This window comes from Octopus bimaculoides, chromosome 7, assembly GCF_046866305.1.
Source record: "Octopus bimaculoides isolate indiv1 chromosome 7, ASM4686630v1, whole genome shotgun sequence".
Lineage (NCBI taxonomy): Eukaryota > Metazoa > Mollusca > Cephalopoda > Octopoda > Octopodidae > Octopus > Octopus bimaculoides.
This window is the reverse complement of record NC_142934.1, coordinates 106109062-106127742: the sequence shown is the minus strand read 5'-3', so window position 1 is coordinate 106127742 and position 18681 is coordinate 106109062. Positions and strand designations below refer to the sequence as shown.

Below are 18681 nucleotides of genomic sequence, written 5' to 3'. Positions count from 1 at the left end.
CAGCTTGGCACCAGTGACGTCGCAACTCATTTCTACAGCTGAGTGAACTGGAGCAACGTGAAATAAAGTGTCTTGCTCAAGAACACAACATGCAGCCCGGTCCGAGATTCGAACTCACAAACTCACGAGCGTAAGCTCGATGCTCTAACCACTGAGCCATGCACCTTTACATATCCCAAACATTATCATGCTGTTTTCTAAAAAGTTCCAATGCCTTAAACCTCATTTTCCCAATATGGCCCCCATTTTTGTAAGGGTCTACTTTGAAGGAGATTTGGCTACTGTTTATAGTAGTTTGAGCAACTGCCTAGACAACTTGCCATTTGGTGGTGTCTCTGCAGAGGCAGACAAAATGGATTTAGTCAGAGCACAACAGTTGCTACTCCCCTGTACTGATCACTTGTGGTGTGTACCCCCAGCTCAGTGTTTGGAGCCAGCAAAGTTATTGGTATTGCAACTATTTCTGTGCGCATTTATTTTGATACTTGTTTGGGTCAAGTCTTTTGTATTTTGCTTGTTTCAGTCATCCTAAGCCTGGTTCTTATTCTATCAGTCTCTTTTTGCCGAAGCACTAAATTATAAGGAAGAAAACAAACTAACACCAGTTGTCAAGTTGTGGTAGGGGACAAACACAAACATACACACATGCGTGCGTGCATGCACACACACACACACACACACACACACTCACACACATAACAAAACAGGAAGTTGGAAAATATTTTTGATATTATTTATTCACCATTACATATGTTTCATTTGCAAATAGGAATTACAAGGTTTTACTTGTTAGATTATTTTGTCAGTGAACAGGTCATGGTCTCAAAACGCTGAAAATATTTTGGCAAATTAAATTTAAGAGATTTCCTATTAGAAATTCTTCAGACAGAGAACCAAATAATACAAAATTTACATTTGGATGAAGCATTTATATATAGTTAGTAATCAGGAGTCATGTAGGTAGTGGAGGAAAGACGAGAAAGCAAAATAATGGTTGTTAAATATGCTAATATCAAGATAGAAGTTAGAATGATCCATTTGTTATTGTTATACAATAACTCTACAAACAATATTTTCAGAGTTTTCTATTTTAATATGTACTTTGCATCAGTACTAAAATGACAACAACTATGTTGTGGATTGTAATACTGAAATAAGCAGATGGGCTTCTAGAGGAAACAGCTGGGAATTTATCCTACCTTCCTACATTGTATATATAGAGAGGTGGAGAGAGGCTTCTTTCAGTTTCCATCTGTCAAATCCTTCTATAACCTCAGGCTTTGGTCAGCCTGGAGTTATAGAAGAAAGCGTTTGCTCAAGGTGCCCACACACTGGGACGAAATCTAAAACCATGTGGTTGAGAGACAAATTTGTTACCACACAGACATACTTGTTTTGTTTTGGGTTTTTTTTTAAATTTATATTAATTAGCAGGGACCCATGAATACTTCACAGAATTAATGATTAACTTATTGGGTTATTTCTGAAAACTTTATCCACAAAAACCTGAAAGCATAGCCTGTGTTGTGTCTGTATCAACAGATGTCACTCATCTGCTAAATACAATGATTACTTAATGCACCTTGCCGTAAAAACCTATGTAATTTACAAACTTTTTTTCGCAAAAACAAAAATAGACTTTAGTGGGTGCATAGATTACATGAGTAGATATTTTTCAAAATTTTTTTAGAAATTTTTTTTGTTGAAAAATGACGTACAAATGTAAACATTCGTACAGGCAGTTGACTCATTTAATGTCAGAATAGGTTTTTACAGAAAAAATATAATGAAGTTAATTTTGATTTATGCTGGATGGTATAATGCTTACTTTTTCTGTATAAATTTACTAAAACCTGAGATCGTGTGCTGGAAAAAAACAATTGCAGCATGGAAGGTGTTTATAAGCCATTTAAGAAACACACAAAAACCGTTAGATTCATTTCAACATTTAAATTTAATTTGCCAAAATTGTGCTTGCATTCTCCCAGCTAAAACGGTAATGACACATTTTTAAGTTTGCTTGGCATTTTATAAGTGTGAAAGGGATTAAAATTTCTATACTACATATCAAAGGTTCCAACAAGAACAGGCAGAAAATCAGAGCTTGAGACAAGAAAACACTTTCAACCAATCAGAATTCTGTTTACATAATCGGTCACCTTCCTCTGTCGGTTGAGTAAAGTGTCATTTAAGTTGATGTTTATTGGTAAATAAACTTATTTTGCAACACTTGTGCATATTTATCAGCTTTGATTTTTGTTGATAAGAATTATCAACAACTTTTCCTTTGATCATGATTCAAGAAGACATACAGAAGTATGCTAAAGATCAGACGTAATCTCTTGTGGGCAAGAAATGTAAAATAAAGTTTATTATAAACAATACAAACACTTCGTAATTTAATAGTTTTCAACGTGATACCTGTTAAACAGAAATTATTTTTATTTAATGAAATCTAATCATAAGTAAGTGAAATTATGCTAAATACAACTAAATTGAAGACCTTTTTTTCCTGGCCTTATCAGCAATTCTGAAAATTTTTGGGTGCAAATTTTACATCAGAAGAAACTTTTTTAAACAATTTTTATCCTGAAAATCACCTGTGTAAATTACATGGGTTTTTACTGTATGCATTTTATATAGTTTATGCACAATTTTTATAGACTTGATACACAGCACTCTCCCTCACTCTTCACCTTAACCTCTTTTTCTCTCTCATTTCCCTTCAATTAATCAAATGAAAGTGTTGCAGACGGGCTAAGTAACAGAAGGAAAAAAAATTACTCATTTCACTCACCACCACCTGTCCCTCCCCCCTTCAATTAATCACATGGAAGCATTACAAATGGGCTAAGTAACGGAGTGACAAGCAGAATAATTATAAGATTTGTTGTTCAAAAATGGGCACCCAAACAAGGTTGACATAATCCATGATAGAACTGATATACTGTTTACTCTTTTACTTGTTTCAGTCATTTGACTGCGGCCATGCTGGAGCACCGCCTTTAGTCGAGCAAATCGACCCCGGAACTTATTCTTTGGAAGCCTAGTACTTATTCTATCAGTCTCTTTTGCTGAACTGCTATGTTACGGAGACGTAAACACACCAGCATCGGTTGTCAAGCGATGTTGGGGGGACAAACACAGGCACACAAACATATACACACACACACACATATATACATATATATGACGGACTTCTTTCAGTTTCCGTCTACCAAATCCACTCACAAGGCTTTGGTTGGCCCGAGGCTATATTAGAAGACACTTGCCCAAGGTGCCACGCAGTGGGAATGAACCCAGAACCATGTCGTTGGTAAGCTACTTACCACACAGCCACTCCTGTTTGTATACTATTCTTTCTATTTATTTCTGTTAATCAAACATGGTACCTATGATTGCTCCAAATATGTTTGTGTGATGTCTGGCTTTCTTTACTGCTTCTTTATATGTACTGGAAATATTATGGGAGCAGGACTATGTAGTTGAGACTCTTGCTTTCCAACCATGTGGTCTCGGGTTCAGTCCTGCTACACAGCACATTGGCAAGTATCTGCTACTATAACACCTGGGCAGACCAAAAGCTTTTGTGAGTAGATTTAGTAGATGGAAACTGAAAGAAGCCCATTGTGTATGTGTATATGTACTCCATTAAGGCGACGAGCTGGCAGAATCGTTAGCACGCCAGGCGAAATGCTTAGTTATATTTCGTCTGTCTTTACTTTCTGAGTTCAAATTCCACTGAGGTCAACTTTGCTTTTCATCCTTTTGGGGTTGATAAATTAAGTACCAGTTACGCACTGGGGTCGATGTAATCGACTTAATCCCTTTGTCTGTCCTTGTTTGTCCCCTCTGTGTTTAGCCCCTTGTTGGCAATAAAGACATAAGAAACGTTAGCATGCTGAGCAAAATACATAGTGGTATTTCATCTGTCTTTATGTTCTGAGTTCAATTTCTGCCGAGATCGACTTTGCCTTTCATCTTTTGGGGTTGATAAATTAAGTACTAGCTGCATACTGGGGTTGATCTAACTGACTGGCCCTCCTGCCCCAAAAATGTTGGGCCTTGTGCCTTGAGTAGAAAACGTATATGTACTCCATGAAAAGTATGTCTGGACATAGAAGAATATTACCTCGCCTGGAAACAGGTGAGGGTTGGAGACAGAAAGGGTATCTGGCTGTAGAAAATCTGCAACAAATTCCATCTGACCCATGCAAGCATGGGGAAATGGGTTTTAAATAATGGTGATGGTGGTAGGGTCAGCAGTGGCAGTGATGATGATGATGACAATGATGACAACAATGACTTGTACGTAACTCCTTGTACTTTTTTTACTTTCTGCGCATAGCGTGTTTGTGTTGTTGACTGTGATTGTTATTTGTATTTGATGCTCTCTGGTGTTACTGATAAACAGGACACGGTGGTTTTGGTACAAATTACTAAGAGTCTGTTACTAAGGTCATTCATATAAGTTTTAAGTACTTGTACATGAGTGTCTTAGAAAATGGTGGAGAAGTGTGAGTGAGATGTCAGCTGTGTGTGAAATCATATGTGAAGAGATGTAAAATGTCATAAGTTGAAAAGAGTAACTGATAAAACATATCCTTTTACTGTTGTCCAGTCATTTTGCATTTCCGAACTTTTATCTTTGTACTTTATAGGATTGGCAATTTGGTAGACAGTGTTTTGTGTGTTATTTGCAAGAAGTGTTGAGTATTTTGTGTATTTGTGGATAACAGGTGATAGGTGTTTTAGATATACTGATATGATATCAATAGTAGTTGGATTATGTGCTCTTTTTTTTTTCTTTGGTTTTTATGAAAGCTATCTTGTATTTTCTCTTAGATTCATTACAAGTTTAATGGTTGAATGTGATTTGCAGATTAAGATATGTGGGTTATGAATATTAAAAATGTCTAATCCTAAAACCAAGTTGTCATCTAAAATCTTTGGTGTTGGTGCCACATAAAAAAGCACCCAGTACATTCTGTAAAGTGATTAGTGTTAGGAAAGGCATCCATCTGAAGAAACCAAGCCAAAACAGGCTATGGAGCCTGGTGCAGCCCCTTGGCATTGCCAATACCTATCAAGTTGTCTGACCCATGTCAGCATGAAAAACGGACATTAAATGATGATGATGACAATGGTGATGGAGTTGTCTGATGCTAATTCACCACAGTTTTTTGGGGGTTTTTTTGTGTATTATTTTGCCCGCTATCCAGTGTCTAGGAGTCTGCATTGATGTAAGTACAACTATTTATGAATGATGGGGGGACATCCAAAAAATGATGCACGTAACCTTTAAAAAGTGTTTTCCAAAATATACTACAAACATATACCCAGAAACAGCTTGGATCTGAAAGAAATTACTCTGTTCGTCAACATCAGTCAAGCATATCATTTGAAATACCAAGATGATCTTCATCATAGTTTTTTGTGTGTAATCATGTGTAGTAAATAAGTAGGCTGTGTGTTTCTTCTCTAGCAAAGATCCAGACGCACGAGCACAGAAATCCTTCGTGAAATACAATCTTTGGTTGTATTGCCCCTGTTACATACTAAGGGTGGAGGCGCAATGGCCCAGTAGTTAGGGTAGCGGACTAGCGGTCATAGGATCGCGGTTTCGATTCCCAGACCGGGCATTGTGAGTGTTTATTGAGCGAAAACACCTAAAAGCTCCACGAGGCTCCGGCAGGGGATGGTGGCAAACCCTGCTGTACTCTTTCACCACAACTTTCTCTCACTCTTACTTCCTGTTTCTGTTGCGCCTGTAATGCAAAAGGGTCAGCCTTGTCACACTGTGTCACGCTGAATGTCCCCGAGAACTACGTTAAGGGTACACGTGTCTGTGGAGTGCTCAGCCACTTGCACGTTAATTTCACGAGCAGGCTATACCGTTGATCGGATCAAATGGAACCCTCGATGTTGTAAGCGACGGAGTGCCAACAAACATACTAAGGACACCCAAACATACTAAGTACCTTCTATTTTTGAGAACTAGGTGATGGTAAAAGATGTCTCCAGACTTTGACAGTAATATTGGTAAAGTGAGGTATTACTACAGGAATGTTGGATTCTGCTGAATGGTGAGGAGGTGGCCAGTTGTCATTATCATCATTTAACATTCAGTTACCATGCTGGCATGGTTTGGAGGGTTCGACAGGAGCTGGTGAGCTAGAGGGCTGCATCAAGCTCCAACATCTGCTTTGGCATAGTTTCTACAAATGAATGCTCTTCCACTTTACAGAATGTATTCAGTATTTTTTACATGGTGCCAACACTAGTGAGGACATCGAGTAACTTCTAAAGCAAGAAAGCTCTATTGAGAGGTAGCTTTGTGCTAGGGGAAGAAGATTAAAAATAGGTGTCATGCTTACCCCAGCTGGAAGAGAAAGTTTACTGGACAACAATGTTCTGTGGTCACAATCCTCATTTATTTGGCATGACGGGCATAACGAAAAAATGTAACATTTTTCAAAATAAATATTTTCTGTCTTCCAAGTAGTGTAGATCTGGAAAAAATGATTCCAAAGAACCATTTCAACATACCTTTTCAAGTATATAGTGATTTTTCTGAACATTCTAAAAAATTTTTTAAACTTTTTTTGGTTTAATTTCATGAGAATAGCCCATTTATGAAAGGCTGCACTGTTTACAGGCTAGAGTACTAAGCTATAAAAATTAAGAACAAGGAGAAAAATAAAAATAAAAACAAAAAATGAGTGGCTGTGTGGTAAGTAGCTTACTTACCAACCACATGGTTCCGGGTTCAGTCCCACTGCGTGGCACCTTGGGCAAGTGTCTTCTACTATAGCCTCGGGCCGACCAAAGCCTTGTGAGTGGATTTGGTAGACGGAAACTGAAAGAAGCCCGTCGTATATATGTATATATATATATATATATATCATCATCATCATCATCATCGTTTAACGTCCGCTTTCCATGCTAGCATGGGTTGGACGATTTGACTGAGGACTGGTGAAACCGGATGGCAACACCAGGCTCCAGTCTGATTTGGCAGAGTTTCTACAGCTGGATGCCCTTCCTAACGCCAACCACTCAGAGAGTGTAGTGGGTGCTTTTACGTGTCACCCGCACGAAAACGGCCACGCTCGAAATGGTGTCTTTTATGTGCCACCCGCACAAGCCAGTCCAGGGGCACTGGCAACGATCTCGCTCGAAAATCCTACAGGAGCCAGTCAGGCGGTACTGGCAACGGCCACGCTCAAAATGGTGCATCTCATGTGCCACCCGCACAAGAACCAGTCCAGGGGCACTGGCAACGATCTTACTTGGCTTGCCGGGTCTTCTCACGCACAGCCCATTTCCAAAGGTCTCGGTCCGTAGTCATCGCCTCGGTGAGGCCCAATGTACGAAGGTCTTGCCTCACCACCTCAGCCCAGGTCTTCCTGGGCCTACCTCTTCCACGGGTTCCCTCAACTGTTAGGGTGTGGCACTTTTTCACGCAGCTATCCTCCTCCATTCTCACCACATGTCCATACCAGCGCAATCGTCTCTCTTGCACGCCACAACTGATGCTTCTAATGTTCAGCTTTTCTCTCAAGATACTTACACTCTGACGGGTATTCACATTGACATTACACATCCAACGGAGCATACTGGCTTCATTCCTTGCGAGCTTACGTATGTCCTCAGCAGTTACAGCCCATGTTTCACTGCCATGTAGCATGGTTGTTCGTACGCATGCGTCATACAGTCTGCCTTTTACTCTGAGTGAGAGTCCCTTTGTCGCCAGCAGGGGTAAGAGCTCTCTAAACTTTGCCCAGGCTATTCTTATTCTAGCAGCTACACTTTCAGCGCACCCACCCCCACTACTAACTTGGTCGCCCAGATAGCGGAAGCTATCGACTACCTCTAGTTTTTCACCCTGGAATGAGATAGAAGTTGTTTCCTGTTTGTTTGCAGTCTTTATTGCACCTGAACATCTGCCACAAACAAAAACTAACTTGCTAGTTAACCTGCCTTTGATGTTGCTGCACCTCTTATGTGTCCATAGCTTGCACCGGGTACATCTTATAGAGTTACTACCTACTCCTTTTCTACATACTGAGCAGGGCCATCTACCTGAAGGGGTTTGTGTTTTATCTACCTTCCTACTTATTAGGATTTTGGTTTTAGCTAGGTTGACTCTAAGGCCCTTCAATTCTAGACCTTGCTTCCACACCTGAAACTTCTCCTCTAGTTCTGATAGTGACTCCGCAATTAGGGCAAGGTCATCAGCATAGAGGAGCTCCCAGGGGCAACCTGTCTTGAACTCCTCTGTGATTGCCTGGAGGACTATGGTAAATAATAGGGGGCTGAGGACGGAACCTTGGTGGACCCCTACCTCTACCCGGAATTCATTGCTGTACTCATTTCCAACCCTCACCTTACTGGCCGCATCTCTGTACATGGCTCGCACAGCTCTCACTAGCCATTCTTCTATCCCAAGTTTCCTCATTGACCACCAGATAAGGGATCGGGGGACCCTGTCAAAGGCTTTCTCCATGTCAACGAAAGCCAGGTACAGAGGTTTATCCTTGGCTAGGTATTTCTCTTGCAACTGTCTCACTAGAAATAAGGCATCAGGAGTGCTTTTACCTGGCACGAACCCAAACTGCATCTCATCTAAATTGATTCGCTCCCTAATTAGTTGGGCTATGACCCTCTCTGTAACTTTCATAACCTGATCTAACAGCTTGATGCCTCTGTAATTATTTGTATCTAAAGCGTCCCCTTTACCTTTGTAGCAGTTGACTATGATGCTGCTACACCAGTCATAGGGTATGACTCCTTCGTGTATCACCTGGTTCGTAATACGGGTGACTAGGCTATAGCCAACACTGCCAGATATTTTGAGCATCTCTGCAGTGATTCCTGATGGGCCGGGGGCTTTCCCGGTCTTCATACTCTTAATTGCTTTATCTACCCTGGTACTATCAACTCGGATAGCTGGTCCCTCTATTGGGTCGACATAAGGCAGGCTCTCTTTCTCCCATTCATTCTCTTTATTAAGCAATCTATCGTAGTGGCATCTCCAGACCTCTTTCTTTGCATCCTCATTTAATGCAAGCGTACCATCATCCATGCGAACACATTTCTCTCCTACAACATCACTATTCTCTCTCCTACACTGTCTTGCAACACGAAATACCTCGAGTCTTTGGTCCTCACGGCGCAGAACATTGGCAAATCTTTCCTTATCTGCTTCCCCTCTGGCTAAATAAACCTGTCGCCTAGCCTCCCTTCTGGCACATTGGTATAATTCCCTGCTACCACCGTTCTTCCAGTCCTTCCAAGCTTGTTTCTTTTGTCTAATAGCCCTGTCTACCTCCTTGTTCCACCACCACGTTACTCTGGGTTGGGAGGGGACCTTACACCACCCACAAATCTGGTCGGTGGCTTTCAACAGGTTGTCCCGCAGAAATCTCCAATTGTCTTCCACGTTGTATATATATATATATATATATATATATATATATATATATATATATATATGTATGTATGTGTGTGTGTGTGTATATGTTTGTGTGTTTGTCCCCCCCCCCCACCATCGCTTGACAACCAATGCTGGTGTGTTTACATCCCCGTAACTTAGTGGTTCGGCAAAAAGAGACCGATAGAATAAGTACTAGGCTTCCAAAGAATAAGTCCTGGGGTCGATCTGCTCAACTAAAGGCAGTGCTCCAGCATGGCCGCAGTCAAATGACTGAAACAAGTAAAAGAGAAAGAGTAAAGAGTATACCTTATTTGAAACTAATTTGTTAACACATTAAAAGTGTATGTGCTGAAAAATCATTTGGAGCTGACGTTGTTATTTCTTTTAAACTACATCCAGGTCAGCTTTGAGGAAGGTTACTGAACGTGATGATACACCAGCAAAGAGGATGATTTTGTGTGTGTCAAATGTTAATAAAGAGTTAATGAAAGCTGATATGTCCTCAACGATTCAGAATACTGAGGTAAGTTGGACCAAGTAGAAAAAACAGATGAGGGCATAATTAGATTAATGTCAGAAGTTTATTTGAATCAACAAATTTTTAATGTAAATTAAAAAAAAAAACAACAGAAAAATTTAGTTTTAAAGGACATCCACTCAGTGAGCATTTAATTTCTCATTGACTTAGAATTATTTTCACAACCACACAGATGTGCCTAGGGGAGCTTTGTTGCAGTCTGCTAGAAATAGCAACCGACAAACTCACTAAAAATCACATCCTAACACCTTAGGAAAGAAGGACATATGATCATGAGATTATTCTACATAAGAAATAGATGGCATGGTCCAAGTTGGAATGCTTTTGATTCCAGCCTGGATCATGCCATCTATTTCTTATATACAATAATCTCATGATTATATATTGGTGTGGGTGCTGTGTAAAAGCATTCAGTAGATTCTGTAAACTGGACGGCACTAGGAAGGGCATCCAACCTTAGAAACCATGCCAAAGCAGACAGTAGAGCTTACTTCTTTTCCCATTATCCATCTAACTATGTACACCATGAAAGAAATTATAACAATGAAGATTCTAAGTAAAAAAAAGCTTAATATAAAACACTTTGATCAGCATTTCTGATCTTATCAATACAGGAATTAGATTGATAAAAGCTTGTCTTAGCCACTTGTCATTATCCAATTGTCATTTTCTCACAACCTTAACAACTTTTCAATAACCTCTTCGTTATTAATAAGGACTAAGTGGGCAAGCTAGCAGAACTGTTAAGCTCGCCGAACAAAATGCTTAGTGGTATTTCGATCATTGCAACGTTCTGAGTTCAAATTCCACCGAGGTCAACTTTGCCTTTCATCCTTTCGGGATTGATAAATTAAGTACCAGTGAAACATTGGGGTCGTTGTAATCAACTAGTACCCTCCCCCAAAATTTCACGTCTTGTGCCTTTAGTAGAAAAGATTATTGTTGTTTTTGTTGTTGAACATTTTCATTCTGCCACACTTTCTTTTCCTCTTATATTCACCACTACATATTACCATTTTCTCTTCCATTATAAGGATTTCTTTCACACTGGCTTCTGTTACTTCTTTCTAACTTTTTTTATTATTTTTTAATTTTTTGTGACAGTTGTTTATTGTATCTCACAAATAATTTTTGTCTTTTATTTTTTCATAATCTATTTATTTTATTTTCTTCGTCTATCATTTGAATTTCTTAGAATTTCTTAGAACCTTCATTCCAGAGTTACTTCTTTAACTAGCTCACTTGCTGATCTTCTTTTTTCTACTTTAAGTCCACTATCCAAAATGTAGAACACAGACGATTATATCCTGCTACAATACTCTGTTCTTTGTTTTCTCTCACAGTTTCCACTTCCTCATGTTTAATGCCTCTCTTCTTTCAACCAGTTCATCAATCTTGTCATCCACATCCTTCTCCTTCTTCTGCTTCCTTGCTGATGATATTTTCAGAAAAATGTAGAAATGGTTTCACTTCATTATTCTAACATTTGAAAGGATATATTTTTATCATGTAGTTTTCATTTTTTTCTAGTCTGTGATAAATATCATCATCATCATCATCATCATCATCATTTAACGTCTGCTTTCCATGCTAGCATGGGTTGGATGATTTGACTGAGGACTGGTGAAACCAGGTGGCTACACCAGGCTCCAATCTGATTTGACCGAGTTTCTACAGCTGGATGCCCTTCCTAACGCCAACCACTCCGAGAGTGTAGTGGGTATTTTACGTGCCACTGGCACGAAGGTAACAATCACACTCGAAATGGTGCTATTTACGTGCCACCGGCATGGAAGCCAGACAGCTGGTGCTCTGGCAACGATCACGCTCGGACGGTGCTCTTAGTGATCTACTGGTACAGGTGCCGTCACGATTTCACAGATCAATCTAATTAAGTAATAGCAACACCACTTATATAACATTCCAAATTGTTAATCAGTGGATTATTTCCTATTGCTGGTTTTCTTTGATATCCAATTTGATATTTCCTCTAACTCGGTACCAGGTGTAGTTTATTATACAACCTTCTCTTTCTTTGAACTCCTTAATGATAAGTAGTACTCTACTATTACTACCAGGTATTTCCTCTCCAGGCAAACATTTCCTAATATTACAAGCGGTCTCCACTATCCCATATAACATATTCATGTGTGATTATCTGGTAAAGTGGAAAGATGTAGGGTGTTGTTTTAGATATCCCTCTCTCACAGAGAGGGATATCTAAAACAACACCCTACATCTTTCCACTTTACCAGATAATCACACATAACACTACAGTTCCTTAACAGTTAGAACTTATCATTCAATTGCTTTTGTATCCTCCCCAACATTCAATCCATATCCACAGAATGCCCCTAAATTCTGTGTATCTCTGCCCTCTTCCCTTTGTTCTTTACCCTCAGCTAGCAAATCCTAAACCCTGACCCTATGCCTAATTGGCTTTTTATGCATTTGTATTTCTTCACTTTTACTTTTTGCTTTCTTTCTTTATCTTTGATCCTCTCTCATCATCGACCTACTTCTCTAAGCTGATATAATAAAATATGACCACCCTAACCTACCAAAGAACCAGTCTAGCAGACTCCTGTCTCACATGGTTGCTTAGCAAGTTTCTTAACCTCACTGCCATACCTGCATAGCCTATTAAATATCTTAAATGGCATTTTGTCCCTCTTCATTCTTTTAGAGTAACTGATATTGAAATTCAAAAGTCGATTTCAACAGGATTAGTTGATTTTTTTGCCAGTAAAGAAAATGTTATTATTCTTTATATAACTACAAGGGAAAGCTTTAAAATTAATTTGATTTTAAATTATCATATTCTGTTTCTGTATTTTTGTTTTCTATTGTTGATAGCAATGTATTGAAGTTACTGATGGCTGGTACTCTTTGAAAATGATCCTTGATAATCAAATAATGAACTTAGTTGCCAACAAGAAGATCAGAGTTGGTCAAAAGTTGTGTATCTGTAAAGCTGAGCTAGTTGGGAGTGAAGAAGCCTTCAACCCACTTGAGGTTTGTTGTAAAAATATTTCTGTCTCTTGCTTTTTCTTTCTAAATAGTTTTATGTTTTAAAGCAGAGATAGGTAACTTTGCGACAACTGGGGGCCGCATCGTACCATTTCCAAGTGGGGAAGGGCCACATGACAAAACACATATGCATGAAATATTACTTGCCCACTTTACCTTGAATTTTTTGCAGTTCTTCTTAATTTTCTTTGTCTTAGTATGAAAGTTTACATTAAGGTGGCATCTCTTTCGTTATTTCCTAATGATAATAACGATAATTTCCAGTGTAAATAAATTTTAGTTTAAAATATTGAAGTAAAGAAAAAAAAAGAAAATTCATTGATATTTTATAAAGAATAAATTTCATTATCCGTAGCAATGAGACTTTTACACTTGACATTCTTTACCATATTTTCAAGATTAGGTAGAATTTGAGATGTCGCTGCTCTTAGGTTATGCTGCAAATTAGTAACCTAGAAACTCATCAAGGGCTGCACAACAACATGTTGAGGACCGCATGCGGCCCGTGGGCCACAGATTGCCCATGCATGTTTTAAAGATTCTGTTTCTGGATCTATTGGGTACATATATAGCACTGAGATAAGTGAAGGAGATCTCTTGTGTTGCAGACTGGGCCAATCCAGCATTGAAAAATGGACATTAAAACATTGATGACATTTTGTATCTTTTACTTGTTTCAGTCATTGGACTGCAGCCATGTTGGGACATGATACTTTGAAGGGTTTTAGTTAAATAAATTGCCCTAATACTTATTTTTAAGTCTGATACTTATTCTATTGGTCTATTTTGCTGAACCACTAAGTTTATGAAGATGTAAACAAACCAACACCAGTTATCAAGTGATGAAGGGAGGACACACGCACACATATTATGAGCTTCCACACAGTTTCCATCTACCAAATTCACTTAGAAAGCATTGGTCAGCCTAGGGCTATAGTACAAAACTCTTAACTATGGGACTGAACTTGTGAGCATGTGTTTGCAAAGCATACTTTTTAACCACACAGCCATATCTGCATCCCGTGATTTTTATACCCCTTCTATCTTGAAAGGGATTGATCTTTGATATTGCTTTTTACCATCTTACATCATCTAAAAACTGATTCATAGAATAAATTAAGTCCTTACACCTGAAAAAGATTTTAAAGTCATTCACTAATAAACACATTTCATAAATGAATGTTTCCTAATGTTTAATTTTATTAAAATATCTAATGTTCATTAATAAATAGGGAATAAATACTTTGCAAAAATATTGTTCAAATAATTTGTATGCCTTAAACTCTTTCTATCCAATGAATATTTTTTAACCTGATATTTGCACTATTAATTATAGGTTTTACTTATTCAGTATCCATTATTCCAAACAAGAAGTATTTCACATTCTCTTGAAGTTTATAAATTCTTATGACAAACTACTTAGAATTCTTACTTGTAAGAATAAAGTTTCTAAAATGGATAGAGAGATTCAAAGGATTGCTTTAGTTCAATGGTAGAACATCTACCATGTTTGCTGGAGATGTGGATTCACGTCCATTGTTATTTTCGTCTCGGCTTTTCCATGCTTGCCTTCGTTGAACACATCATTTCCATCATAGTATCACACTACTTGTTACATTCCTGTATCGTTTTTTTTTTTTTTCTTTTGTAAGGTTCAGCATCTTAAAATCAACTTTCATTACATCTCTTTTACTCTTTTACTTGTTTCAGTCATTTTTGACTGTGGCCATGCTGGAGCACCGCCTTTAGTCGAGAAAATCGACCCCAGGACTTATTCTTTGTAAGCCTAGTACTTATTCTATCGATCTCTTTTTGCCGAACCGCTAAGTTACGGCGACGTAAACACACCAGCATCAGTTGTCAAGCGATGGTGGGGGGACAAACACAGACACACAAACACATACACACACATATATATGATGGGCTTCTTTCAGTTTCTGTCTACCAAATCCACTCACAAGGCTTTGGTCGGCCCGAGGCTATAGTAGAAGACACTTGCCCAAGGTGCCACACAGTGGGACTGAACCCGGAACCATGTGGTTGGTAAGCAAGCTACTTACCACACAGCCACTCCTGTTCCTGTCTTCCTCAGTCTTCTTTTACAGTTCCTTTTAACTTAGATTTCTTAACCCCTCTTTACTCAGCTCTCATCATTCATACACATTACGTATCTACATCAATGCAGTCTTTGTCCTTCTACACGGCATCTGATTCCTCTTCTATCTAGTTTTTTTCTCTCTCAGTTCATCTGTTCTACGTTTACCCTACACACGGACATCACACCCCTAGTAGAGCAAGCTCACTTCATTTCTTTCCAACTTTCAGACATCCTCTGCATTCACAAGCATGCAACCGTGCACTTCATATACATGTATCATAGAGGGATCCCTTTGTTACCAGCAGGAGTAACAGCTCCCACAAATTTATTCTTATTCTGACTTCTAAGCTTTCAAAACCCTCTTCTTCCATGTTAAGTCACTTAGATAACAGAAGCTATCAATCACTTTAACGGAGCCTTCTGAACACTGGAAAGAATTTATTTTATCGGTTCTCTGACTGCTAAATACTTGTGTAGGTCTATCATATACAAAGTCATTTTTTTCTGTCAGTCTATCCATGATCCTAATACACTTCTTGTGCATCAATACTTCACGTTGAGTACTGTATGGAATTTTTATCTTCTTCTTTTCCCCATATTGTGCATGGCTATTTCCCTGTCTTCTTTCCTACTTATTCAAACTTCAGCCTTTGTCAAGTTTAGTCTGAGGCCTCTCAATTCTGCAACTGGAACTTCCCTAAATCTTCCACAGATTCTACTATAAGTAATAAACCATTAGCATATTGGAGTTCCCATGGACAACCAGTGTTAAACTCCTCTGTTATGGTTTGGAGAATTACAATAAACAGGCAGTTGCTGAGGATCGAGAACACCTATTTTGCATGCTAAATTCCTCACTGAACTCTTTGCCAACTCTTGTTTTGCTAATGACATCTTTGTACATGACAACCACTGCTTTCACATGCTGTTCTTTTTTCCTTAGTTTTCTTCATAGTACCCTATCAATGGCCTTTTCCAGATCAATGTATGCTAGATAAAGAAGCTTACTCTTAGTAAAAAACTTGCAGTTAATTCAAAAGGAAAAAAGCATCCCAGCCAGATCAAAACAAAAACTGCTCTTCATCTAAGTTGATACTCATTCTAATTAGTACTGCTGAGAACTTGGTCCATCCGACTCATTTGAGTATGACACCCCACTGTACATGGTTAGTTGTGCAAGTGACTTATTTTAGCTCTATTGTCCCAAATATTTTCAACATGTAAACAACTTACTCTTTCATGGACCAGCTTTCCCCACTTCAAATACTTGATGGTTGTTTTGATCATTTAATTACTTACATCAATAGCTAGCCTTCAGCTGGATACACTTGAAGTAAGCCTTTTTTCCTCTCCCCATATTTCCCTTATACAGCAACCTCAACATCAATGATGAGAATCTACAGCTGTCATTTCAAGCACTCCTTTTCCTAACAATGTTTTGTTCCACCCTAACTCACTACTTTGCATTCTAGTGCCCCTAGTTCCTCTGATACTCTTGTCACAAACACTGGCAAACCTATTCCTTTCAGTTTCTCTCCATATTTTGTAAATTTGCCATCTAACTTCTCCTACCTGCTTCACCTGTTTCAATTTGTTCTTCATTGTCTGCCAGGGGTATAGCCAGCCCACTTATGCGTACCTTCCTTTGTTGGACACTAAACCCCGCTTGCGAAGACCTGTTGAGGCAAGTGAAATCGAAATCGAACTACATTCGATGACTGGCACCCATGCCAACGTCGTCTCCTTCATTGGACACTAAACTCGGCTTGCGAAGACCTGTTGGGGCAAGCGAAAGCAAAATCATGGTGGTACCTGTGACCAGCATCGCCTTCCTGGCACTTGTGCCTGTGGCACGTGTAAAGACATTCGAGCGAGATCGTTGCCAGTGCCGATGGACTGGCTCCTGTGCAGGTGGCATGTAAAATACGCCATTTTGAGCGTGGCCGTTGCCAGAACTGCCTGACTGGCCTTCGTGTTGGTGGCACATAAAAGCACCCACTACACTCTCAGAGTGGTTGGCGTTAGGAAGGGCATCCAGCTGTAGAAACTCTGCCAAATCAGATTGGAACCTGGTGTAGCCATCTGGTTCACCAGTCCTCAGTCAAATCGTCCAACCCATGCTAGCATGGAAAGTGGACGTTAAACGATGACGATGATGATGATGTCCAACCCCCATCACTTTTTTTTTTTTTTTGCAGTCTTTCCAAGCCTGTCAACTTATATGTACTATCTACAGTACTATTCAACCAGCATGTGGTTGAAAAGTACTATAGATATTTTAGACATTTCTGCATATTATCTCAAAGAAAATCCTTGTAGTCCTCTAATACATAGAGAACAACTGGGATTTGTCCTCACATCCCTGAGAACCCCACTGAATTTCATTTTAGCAGAAGGATATTTCAGTTTACAAACTTTCTTTCTCCAAACTGTCCTTTGTCATTGAGTTTGTCTAGCTTTTTATTCTGATGTCACTAATTATTATCTATGCTGAGTGATGCATTCATCTTCAAATGAAGACCTTAGTATTCGCAACCATATCTGTCTATCTCATTTCTTGGTGAGAATGAAATCTATCTGGTTTGCTTGTTCACCTGATTGATGAGTGATCAAGTATTTGGTTGGTTTCCCAAAATTCATATTGCAAATGGTTAGTTCATTTGCTTCACAGAACTCAGAAGCTTCGATCTCTCTTCATTACTTGAACTAGCTACCATGTACTCTAGCCAAGCTATTATGCTGCTGCCCATTCACCAACCAACACAATGTGTCACCGTCCTTTTGTCATCCTCTACTTGAAGAGAACCTCATACAAACAGTTCCTTTGTTCATTAGTCAATCTTGATTGTGTTGTATAAACAGAGATAATAGTTGCAGCTGCATTGCCTACAACTAGTTTAATCTTTCTCTCACTTACTGTAACTACTTCAATTACTTTAGCTGTCCATTACTCTACCTAACCCAGCATTGTTACCTACCTAGAAGAAGTCATACCTTAATTCTTTGTCTGTGCGGAGTTTCACCTCATGCATACAGCACCCTTCTTCCAGGCTGTTTTAGCACCTCTATAATCTCATCAAACCTGCCTTTCATTGTACCAACATTGATAGTAACAACCCTGAAAATGTTTTTAACTGATAGAAAAACGAATCCAACAGAGAGTGTGTTCGTTTGTACCTGGAAGGATGCAGCTGATCCTTTGATGGTAATCAAGTAGTTTTTGCATATTATTCAGATGTTTCCACCTAACCATCCCACAACTGTGTAGTAGGATGGTTAGATGGAATACCAGCATGATAAGTGTTAGTTTTCCTATCACAAACCACTTTACTCCAAAGTGTGTTTTATTATGTCACCAGCAATTGAGAAGCAGTCTGTAAAACTAAAGTGTCCTATTTACAATTTAATTTTGAGTTACTCCTTTTTATGGACATGTTTAGGGAGTCTTCTTTTCTTCTGTGTAAGTATCTATTCATAGCTCTACTTGACAGATTGACTTGATTGCGGCTTGTGGACTCCATATAAATAAACAAATAATATAGAATATGAATACATACAACAAGCAAGGAAGCAAAA

The 18681-nt window shown here is 38.9% G+C and overlaps 1 protein-coding gene across 3 annotated transcripts in view; it reads left to right on the top strand.

Moving 5' to 3' along the window:
• Window positions 1–18681, top strand: part of LOC106876073 (uncharacterized) — a 143285-nt gene that overhangs the window by 73886 nt on the left and 50718 nt on the right. For 2 of the 3 annotated variants that reach the window (XR_016242711.1, XM_014924478.3), the window contains exons 15-16: window positions 9839–9962; window positions 12834–12992. Coding sequence is in view for 1 of the 3 variants with exons in the window: in XM_014924478.3 (XP_014779964.2) it covers window positions 9839–9962; window positions 12834–12992 (283 nt within the window). In the remaining 2 variants the exon portion in view is untranslated. The remainder of the gene's footprint in view (window positions 1–9838; window positions 9963–12833; window positions 12993–18681) is intronic. The other variant, XR_016242712.1, reaches the window with a different exon arrangement.